This window comes from Delphinus delphis, chromosome 5 (assembly GCF_949987515.2).
Source record: "Delphinus delphis chromosome 5, mDelDel1.2, whole genome shotgun sequence".
NCBI lineage: Eukaryota > Metazoa > Chordata > Mammalia > Artiodactyla > Delphinidae > Delphinus > Delphinus delphis.
This window is the reverse complement of record NC_082687.1, coordinates 39,346,649-39,357,030: the sequence shown is the minus strand read 5'-3', so window position 1 is coordinate 39,357,030 and position 10,382 is coordinate 39,346,649. Positions and strand designations below refer to the sequence as shown.

Genomic DNA, 10,382 nt, shown 5'->3' with positions numbered 1-10,382 from the left:
CCTTAGAATGTATCTTCATCCAAACTAGCCCTTATTATTCAGAGTATACTAATATAGAAGCCCTGGATGAGGCTTCTATCAGAATTCTCGCCAGCCTCCAGTAGATATAAAACCCCAAAGAGACATTATGCTTTCCTTTTTCCAAGTGTGGTATTCAATGGAAATGTCTGGTCCAGACCAGAAAATAAATGATGCATATCTAGACATTTCATCCTTGAGGTGAATGATCTGTTGGATTAAAGAAGAAGACCCGAGAGTGAACTGAGGCTCTCAGGAAAACTTTCCAGTTTGTGGAACAATCCCAAGCCAATTTATAGAATGCTGGAGGCTAAAATTCAGGAAAATATCCCAGCCCTTTTGTCATCCAACTCACACCATCACTCTATTCGCCAGTCATATTTTACATTGATAGATGTGGGGTTTGTATTATTGTGATTTCTGCAGATCTTTAAAAGGGCTACATTAGGGAGAATAGTTCTCTCTGAAGCTGGAGCCTAAATGCTTTAGATCAAAATACACGCTTTCCTGTCAAAAAAGGAAATATAGTGAGGAGCTGACTTTTTTAAAGAGTCATACTGAGGAAGGGAGAAGAATACTTTTTGCATGTATCTGTGTGGTAAGAGGGAGGAAATTTAGTGCAGAAATCTGCTCAGATTAGCCTAAAATCGAGTTTCTAGATGAAATTTGCTGCTTACCTCTGTTGTTATTACACGATCCTATTGTCAATGATTGACGAAAGAGTCACTGTCTTTTTTAAGCTATTCAGTGCTAGGAGTTACAAGTGGAATTTCACCTCTCCTGTGTGTGTGTGCATGTGTGTGTGTGCGCGCACCCCCGATGACCAGCTTAAAGGACAAGACGGTATAGATCAACCCAAGCTGATGCTGGTCTAATAACACACTCATGTACATGACATTAGGCTCCAAAAGTTTTCAAAGGCACCCTCTGACTCTGTTGCCAGATACTATATTTACAAGAAGAGCTGTCCTCCAGTCCAGATTGCCTGTACACTGAGTGGTGAGGGGTGCACATCTTTCCAGAGAAGAAGGAACATTTTTGGTGCCTTCTCTTCCCACCATCTCCCAAGTAGAGAAAGGAAAAGTGGATTACAGTGCTCACAAGCTTGGGAAGCCACTCAACAAACCACAACTTCTGGGAAAGAAGGTATAGAGCTTTAAGTTACAGAATCCTCTGAATGTGAACCAAAGAACTGAGCTTGGAATTTGGGGACTGCGAAAATATCTGTGTAGGAGCCTCAAATTGTGAATGCTGCTGGGACATCTGAGAGACACAAACAGGGCCCTTCCCTTCCACTCTGTATCCCTCACCCAACCTCACTGGCTTTCCCTTTACAGGAGAAGACACATACACACTATAAAACAAAAATGAAAAAGCAGTTTTACCTTCCTTTCACCACACACACAAAACGCTTGTTTTTCTCATTTTGTTTTCCATGTTGACACTTTGTTACCCGTAAGCATTTTTAAAAGCAGAGGTCAAGTGGGGGGCAGGGGGAAATGGGTGAAGGTGGTCAAAAGGTAGAAAACATCTGGGGATGTAATGTACAGCCTGGGGACTATGGTTAACAATACTGTATTGTGTATTTAAGAGTTAGTAAGAGAGTAGATCTTAAAAATTTTCATCATAAGGAAGAAAAATTGTAACTGTGTGAGGTGATGAATATTAACTAGATTTATTGTGGTGATCACTTTGCAATATATATGTATATCAAATCATTATGTTGTACACCTTACACTTACACAATATTATTTGTCAATTATATCTTAATGAAACTGGGGAAATTGTTAAAATAAAAGCAGTGGTGTATGAGGTCACTTGCCCTTACTTTTTGTTTTTAAATCGTGACCCCCTTTAGCTGTAATGACTGATTGGCAGGCTCAATCAGATGCTTAGGGCTGGTTAATGTCATAAAGTTTTTGAGCCATGATGAAAGATAACTCTTACTCTCCCTTGCTTGAGCTGTAGAGTGTTTCATCAGCTTCTCCACCGTGCTAACTCTTAGGAAAAACATTCCTGTTGTGCATACATGGAACTAAACCAAACCATCCAGGATAAAGGACACCTAAGTAAGGTGCCCTCCACCCACTTCTCGCTCACTCCCAGTTTTGCAGGGCCAGTTGCAACTGGTGGCCAGCTGGAATCCTGGGTGGAAGTAAATTAACTGGAAACTCGAGTCACTGCTGCAGTCCCCTGGAATAAAGGAACGAATGCCAGTGCAGCATGGCCCCAGAGCCCACCTCTGGCTACTGCCCACACAACTCAGAGCACTTCTGTGCTCAGGCTGGCAATCACTCAGACTCTGTCTGCCTTCTGCGTATTTGCCTGTAGGATGGAGGCCAGGCCACAAACTTTCACACTTCTCCGATGCTCTAAACGTAAGGAGCTCAGAGAGAATGCTTCCTAAAGGAACTAAAAGAGGTGTCTTCCCACATATCTAACTCGGGATAAATATTATAACCCTATTTACTTCTTGAGAAAAAGCTTCAATCTTAGTTCCAAGTTTCTATGAGTGATATAACTATATTACTACTACTACTGGTATAGTAGTAGTTTTTATTATTATATTTCAGGAATAGCATTTCTAATTATCTTGTGGATTTTTGCTTTCTTAGGAAGAAGGAATAAATAAAAAGTTGCTTGGCTTTTCAAGACAGAAGAGGGATGGTAAAGGTAAAAATAAGTAAATAAAGTAGATAAGAGACTCATTTATTGCAAAATAATAAAGTGGTGCTTTAAGATAACAGACTTGCCCCACACCCAGGTTCTTTCATAAAGAAAAAGATGAGGGAGGAAGGGAGGGAGGGAGGGAAGGGAAAAGAAAGATCTTATTATTTAGGATTTAAATTATATCACCCCAGCACAGCAAAGCCTCTTTTGAAATAGCTGCCTCTTTGTAGGACACACACCTTAGTCTTGCTAAGAACACAGAAATTCAGAAGTTTAAAACTTACTGGGAACTTCACAAACTAGAGAAAAGAAATAAGGCAGATTTGCATCCTTTTTTCCATTAAACCATGCCATCAGGAATGTATTCTACAATAATTTCCTTCAGGCAATTTCATTCCCAGTTTTCACTGTTTTTTATTTTCAAGGGAACAAAACAGACCCACACTTTCTTTACCTAACACTAGCCTGAAGAATCTATTGAATTATATTGATTTTTCTCCCTTTGAACACAAGCTCATTAACCTGAAACACTAAGGGGATAACTATATTTCACTGAGCCTATAACTGAGTGTCTGAAAATAAAAAGATTCCAAGACAGTGATACAGCTCTCTCCCTGGGATTCCCAATTTTTTTTTTTTTTTTTGGCAAAGTCAGCTGCAGAAGCTGTGACATTGCTTCCTTAATCCTAGAGAGTTTCACATCAGTTATAAGCAGCTTTCTTTAAATGTATCCTTCTTTATTGTAATGTTTAGCAAAATCCGGTTTCCCAGCTTTCCACCAACTTCTGTATTCTTACAGGCTACTGGGGAGAAAATGTTAGCATCCAACAGTCGTGCGGCGCTGACAGCAGGTTCCGCTGCCTCCTCTCAGCTAAGTGAGCTAGGGCTGAATTGAGAAGCTATCTTGGATGTATGGAAATGAGGTCTCCTCCAAAACCCCCGGGGACTTCCTAGCAAAGGAAAAAGCCATCAGGAAAAAATTAGACAACACAGACAGCAGAGGCAGCCTGCTAGACAAGTCTCTCCAAGAAGCCCAATGAGTGGGGCTGCATTTATCTTCCCAAGCCAGGAGATGTGACCCCACTCTTCCAAAATAATAATCATGTAACAGCTATTTTACCCAAGAAACCAATATAAAGTGCTTGTGGTTTTGACTTTTATTTGAGATCTCTGATGAGATCAAATGATCTATACCCTTTCATTCAAGGCAACAGACGTCTTCAACTGTTTTTTAATTTGATTTATCCTTTGAAACAGAAAGTGCATTACATTTAACTGGTCTTGCAAAGGGGGTTTTCTTCTCTTTACAAACCGAATTCCTTATATAAATTAATAAAAGTTAAAGATGCTAATATATCACCGTTAGCTTAAAAAAGAAAACAATTTACATAGTCTATAGTATTCTTATGATACAAAACACTTCAAATTCAATTACAGCAACTAAATGGATTTTTATGTTTCTGACCCAGAGCAGTTGTAACAATTCCCACCATCTACTTTAACACGCATTTTTATCAGAAAGGAGTTAAATTAAATACAAGCTATTGTAGCCCCTCCCTCCCCAACACCTTCTTTAAATCACTAATAAATAGCAACAAACGACTGTGCAATTTCGGAGAGAAACAGAGAGGCAGGTCTGAGGCCCGTCCTGGTTCCAAGTGTTCTACTTCAAGTGCTGGAGGCGGGAGCCGGGTGCAGAGCCAGGGGTGGTCCGGGAAGAGCGAGAGGGATGAAGGGGAAATGGGATTGATCAAATCCAAACCCAGGAGGGGAGCGGGCGAGAGAGGATGAGAGCATTCTTTACTACGCTTCTCCAGTTAAGCAAAGGGGAACGTGGTTTGAATAGCTCTTAAAAGGGGAAGGGGTCGCAGAAAGAAGGAGGTCCATCTTTTTACACCAAATTCAAAAAAGCATTTTACATTTTAAATATTCACAATAGAGTAACTTCTAGTCAGTGAGACTCACGATTTATTTACAAAGAGCCTTCAACAGGCCACTTTAGTCGGCACAGCAGTTTGTGCGGGAGAAACATCCCTCTTCCCATCTGTGGCGGCCGGCCGCCCGCCCGCGTGGCTCCGAGGTCCCCCGCGCGGTGGGTGTCGACGGGTTCAGAGGCCTTCTCAGCGCCCCCGCCCTGGCCAGCGGCCGCAAGACAGGGGCGGGGGCGCGGGGGGGGACATGGGAGGGGGGACGCGACTAGGACACCGAGCGGGGCGGTAGGGTGGCCCAGCTGCGGCGTCTGTTGCGTTAGTCTTGCGGTGTATTTCCTGCCCTTCTCTGCCTTCTCATCATCCTCCGAGCCTCTCTCCCCCGCCCCGCTCAACTTCTAGGTTAAAAAAATAGATATGTACATCTTAGAAAATAGCAAAGGGCCCCCGGCAGGCGGGGCCGTGTCCTCCGGGCCCCGAGGAGCGGGAAGACGGGATGCGCGGTCCCCGCGGCCGCCGCGGAGTGACCGGAGGCCGGGCGGGCGGCGGGCGCTCAGGACGAGCTCTCGTTCTCGGACGCGTGCAGCAGGAGGCCGCCGCCGCCGCTGCCGGACTTGTGCTTCTTCAGCAGCTGCGTGATTTTCTCGTCGTCCGAGTTGGGGTCCAGGGGCTTGTTATAGTCGTCGTCCTCCTCCTCGTTCTCTGAGGCCCCTTTCAGCCGCTCGGTTTCCGAGTCCTGCTTCTTCTTGGCCGTGGCCATCTCGGCTGCGTGCTTCTTCCTCCACTTGGTCCGGCGGTTCTGGAACCAAACCTGGGGGTCGAGAAAGCGGAGAAGAGGGGAGACAGGGGCGGAAGGAATTTAAGGTGAGCAGAGCCAGGCAATGCCTTCTCTCCCGCATCCCGCAGTCGCTCCTGCGGGCCCCTGACGTCTTGACACCCTCCCTCAGAGTCCTCCCAGGTCTGGGCCGTTGAAGTCGGTCTCCACTGCTCCAGCTTCCTCCGAGTATCAGGCACCAACAAACTGACTGCCGTTGCCATAGTGATGGTAACACAAGAGTATTGAGGTTGTCAGTGAGTGATTTCTCAGAAAAGAAAAAAACTTGGAAACTTAAAATGAGTTTCCCTAAAAGAGTTCGCTTGCCTACTTTCTCGTTTGAAGTAGAAAACTTTTCCCTTTCGTAAAGTTGCCTCATAATGACTGCGATTCTATTCGTTTTTAACTTCCTTAGATTAAGGTATTTCAAGCAATCTGAAGTGTACTGGCTTTTTAGTGTGATTTGTGGGAGAAGACACAGCATTTACCCCAATTACCTCTGTTCTTTTCACTTTGGGGTATTTGTCTGTTTCACTTATTTCAGGTCTGAATACACACAAATATGGTAGGTAAACACTCCCCTCCCCATTTACACTTGTAATGTATGATGTAAAGTTTTAAAAAAAAATCTGCTAAAACAGAAACCTCAAATCAGTAATAATAACCAACATAAATGCATGAAAATATTTAATATTTGAAAATATTTAAAAGTTGAAATCATCATAGTAGTTTGTGTGTCTTTCTCTGTCTCTCTGGTTTAATGTTTTTCATAAAACCGAAGTCAAAGTAAGAATTTTCATCAGTTATTTTTTTTAAGTGAAATTTTGCCAGTTACATTACTTCCCACTATTAGCATGCCTAATCTTTCACATATTATTTTAATATTGTCCCTCCCTAAGAGATTCATTTTTATACAAATATTTTAAACCTATTCATGATGTTTGACATCGTGTTTCATACATATATTTTAACCTAAAGCATCAGCAATAGCAACCAATTTCCCAAACATATTGAATCATCCTCTCTTTATGCTTCTCATCCATTTTCTCATCCGTTATGTATTTATCTAGAGAATCAGAATTGTTAAGAAAGTGATTTTTAGTTTCTTTATACAGCTATAATAATTCACTTCTAGCCACGCCGACATATTTATGGTGACAAATGAAGACCTCCAGATTACTGTGGTAGGCTCTGTACCAACCACTGCAAAAATAATTTTAACTGTGATGGTACTCTAATGGTAACATACAAAATCACTCCTGAAATGCATTTTATGGTGCTTATCTGTGGGGAAATACTCTCTGACCAGCAGATATGGCTAACGTTATCCCTACTTAATTTTAAAAGCAACAATATAACTAATGGAAACAGACTTAAACACACACACACACCAAAAAATATATATATACATACATATATATAATATAATGAAAAAGAGGAACAAAAGAGAATACCAGAAATATAGGAAACCAATCCCTTTATATTTCAGGGAAAGATTTCTCCAATTTGATTCCCTGGAAATACACCGTACAACTCAATTATAAGGTAAGTGACATTTTAATTATAATTTGTTGTCATAAACAGTAAAACATCTTACATCTATTGATAAACTTATATTTCATAATACAGTAATAATCTTGTCATTTCATTTGGAAAAGTACTATTCCAAAGTGGCTGCCTCAGGTAAGCTAAAAGCAGATGCATCCATGCTAAGTGGTTAGATCTTGTGGATTTATTGGGGTTTTTTTAACCTGCAAGTTAATACAGTAGCACTATAATGCTGATCTACATTAGGGAATTATATAACTAGTGGAGACTGAGTTGACAAACAAAAGCTTGAATATCCTTACAAGTAGAATACATAGAAGCTATCTAACTGGCCTGGTCTATTCTCAGGGCTGATATTTCCGTAATGCTTTTATTCTCTAATAATGGCGAGTTCCCCCAGCACATGCTGCTATCTAGATGAACCTAATTTCAAAGGCGGAGGCTTGATTCCTTTTGTTCATCAACAGTTTGCCGGCCCGAGAGATCCCAGAGCTTTGTAACCTCCCCCTCCACCCCCTTCGCTGATCTCATCGCTCCCCTTGCTTCTCGGACTGCACCCTCGGGCGGCTGTTTGTTAGTTTGGTGTGTGTGTGTGTGTGTGTGTGTGTGTGTGTGCGCACACGCGCGCGCATGACGTACATGGGAGAGCTCTCCCTCGAGGTTTGCAAGGTCCACTCACCTTGACCTGACTCTCCGTCATCCCCAACGAATAGGCCAAGCGAGCCCTCTCGGGCCCCGCCAAGTATTTCGTTTGTTCGAAAGTCTTCTCCAGCGCGAAGATTTGCTGGCCCGAGAACGTGGGTCTCGTGTGTTTTCTCTTCCCATCTTTGTCCAACAAAATGGATCCTTGATCTACGAGAACAGATTAAAAAAGGAAAGGAAGGGGGGAAACAACCAGTTACGAGCGGCTCCGCTGAGAAGAGACGAACTCCAGAAACAACGTTGTGGTGGGAAAGGCAAGTGTATTCCGCGGCGGGCACGAGAAGTGCCGTGGTGCTTGCAGTCCCACTGCGCTTCTCGCTTTGCCTTCTTACACCCACCTGTTTTTTAAAAGCGCGTGTGTTTGGAGCCGCAGTAAATAACCTTCTGCCCAACGACGTCCAACAGAGGGAGCGCACTGCTGAAGTTTGCCGAGGCCCAATCTCTAGGCCCAGTAAATTAAGGCATGTGGGTACGGGGGGGGGAGGGGGTGTGGGAAAGTCCCCTCTCACCGCCTCGTCTAGTTGGGGCTCGTTCGGTCCCGGGGCCTTTGCGTGGGGGTGACTAGTTTTGTTCCTTGACCGCTTTCCTAACCTGTGCCCGCGCAACAAAGAGCGCCTTGTTTTTGGAACACAAGAGAGTTAAATCGCCCCCGCGTCGAACGCCGCTGCGGTCGAGGGGGAGGGGACGCCGCCTTTGTTGGCGGTCCCTACGTGGCCATCCAAACGAATACAATAACGTCTCCCCTACAGCAGCCCCCGCCCCGGCCGCCCCAGTCCCGAGGCTTCCGAAGGGAGCCTCCGCTTGGCTCCCCCAGCTTCCCTCAGTTACTGCCGCTCAGCCACACGAAAGAGATCAGGAGACAGAAGAAACTTCGGGGACTCGGTCAAAAGCAAAGAACAGAGCGAGAAAAGGCCAGGGGACTGGCCCCTAAATGCCACCTGGGAGTATGGGAGCTTCCGCGGCGCTCTGGCCAACTACCTATAAGATTAGGGGGATCCTGGGGTAACTCAGTTTCGAGCAAGATCTTTGCGGGATGTTGCATTTTCCCCCGTCTTTGTCCTGTTACCTCGTTCTTCCTCCGGTTCTTTCTCTTATCAGGATGTTGAGAGCCACGATGCCCCTCAATATGTCCGGGGCCGAGGCAGGTGGAAAAGCGAGGGCCCAGAGGTGGGGAGCGGCCTGCTTGCCCTCCTCCACGGGCCGCGGACTTCTCTTCAGTGGGCTCACCTGGGCTGAGCGTACTCGGGGGACGAGGGGGGCGGTGGTGAGGGCGACGAGGTGAGGTGGGGACACCCTGGACCGAGATGTACATGCAAACACATGCGTTCGGCTCAGGGCTGTGGAGGGCTCGTCGCTGCCGGTCCCCACCGGTTCGTAGAGAGGAGGCCAGTCAGGCTGGCGAAGGTCGAGTGGGACTTCGGCATGGGACACTGGAAAGCTGGGGTGCGGGCTGGAGCACGGTAGCCTCTCCTGCCCTCCCCACCTCTTTAACCCAGGACGGACATGCGGTTCTGGCCGGGCTGTTCCGGGAGCAGCCAGGGCCTCGGATGAGACACGCCCCGCACCACATTGTGTTCCGTGGAGACGCATGCACACCCGTTCCGCAAGGCGTGCCCAAGGCTTGGGGAGAGGGGGGCGCTTGGACGCAACCATGGAGCTCAGGACAGCGAGAGTTCCTCGCTGAACGCCCTGGCCCAACCTAACTCGTGCGATTCTGGCGCTGCCAAACTACTCGGCAGGCAAGAGGGTGGACTCGGCATGCACACCAGGGGCCATGACCTGAGAGCGGGCAGAACAAGCACAACTGGGCGCAGTCAATTGTACTCACGAGGAGTGCAGGCCAGGCGTGCGTCCCTCCAGGGCGGGCTCTGCATCACTCCTGGCCAGAAGATAGGCGTCCGGCCGGGCAGCTCGGCTAGCGGCTTGGGGTACCGACCCACGGCGGCCACGGCCGCGGCGCTGGGGCTGAAGTAGAGCCCGGGCGGCGGCGGTGGCGGGCTCAGGCTGCTGAAACGGGGCAGGCCGGCCAGCAGCCCCGCTGGGGTTGAGGCGGCGGCGGCAGCGGCCGCAGCTGCGGCCGCGGCGGCCGAAGCGGAGGAAGCGGAGGTGGACGAGGAAGAGGATGAGGAACCGGAGGGCGAGGCGGAGGGCAGGGCTGCCCCTGAGGCCACGGGCATGGAAGGCCGGCTCAGGATGTCGTTGATGCCATGTGGGGTGGCGGCCGAGAGTTGCTGCGGGGGGCTGCCCAGGGATGAGAGCCCCCCCGCGGCCGGGGGCTTCAGGCTGCCTGGGTTGTGGGAGCCCAAAGGCGGGGAGGGTGATGACGAGGAGGACGAGGAGGACGAGGAGGAGGGGGGGCCGGCGGGCAGCGCGGGGTACGCGGCGGGGTACAGCGGGGTCTTCATTTCTGCCATGCTGTGCAGGGCGGCCAGGGGCGGGCTGCTGAGCAGGAACGCGCTCTGCCGGGTGCCCTCCATCGCCCCCACAGCTAACATCCCACGATCAGGCCGGAGCCCGCAGCCACGCAGCGGGAGCGCCGGCCGGTGCCCCCGGAGGGGCTCAGGAGAGCTAGAAGCGCCGAGGGCGCGAGCGAGGAGTCGCTCCGCACACCAGGAGGCGACCTGCCAACTGGGCCAAGAATGCAGCCGCTGAGAGTTGCTCTCGTAACTGCGCAGCAGAAATGTCCAAACACACCAGTCGAG

The 10,382-nt window shown here is 47.9% G+C and overlaps 1 protein-coding gene across 1 annotated transcript; it reads right to left on the bottom strand.

Moving 5' to 3' along the window:
• Nucleotides 1-5,169: 5,169 nt before the first annotated feature.
• On the bottom strand, nucleotides 5,170-10,175 carry NKX6-1 (NK6 homeobox 1). Its single transcript, XM_060011664.1, has 3 exons — nucleotides 9,509-10,175; nucleotides 7,658-7,830; nucleotides 5,170-5,427 (listed from the first exon to the last, which is right to left on the bottom strand). Exons 1-3 carry the CDS (start codon nucleotides 10,173-10,175, stop codon nucleotides 5,170-5,172), a joined length of 1,098 nt encoding a protein of 365 aa, XP_059867647.1.
• Between the last annotated feature and the right edge of the window lie 207 nt (nucleotides 10,176-10,382).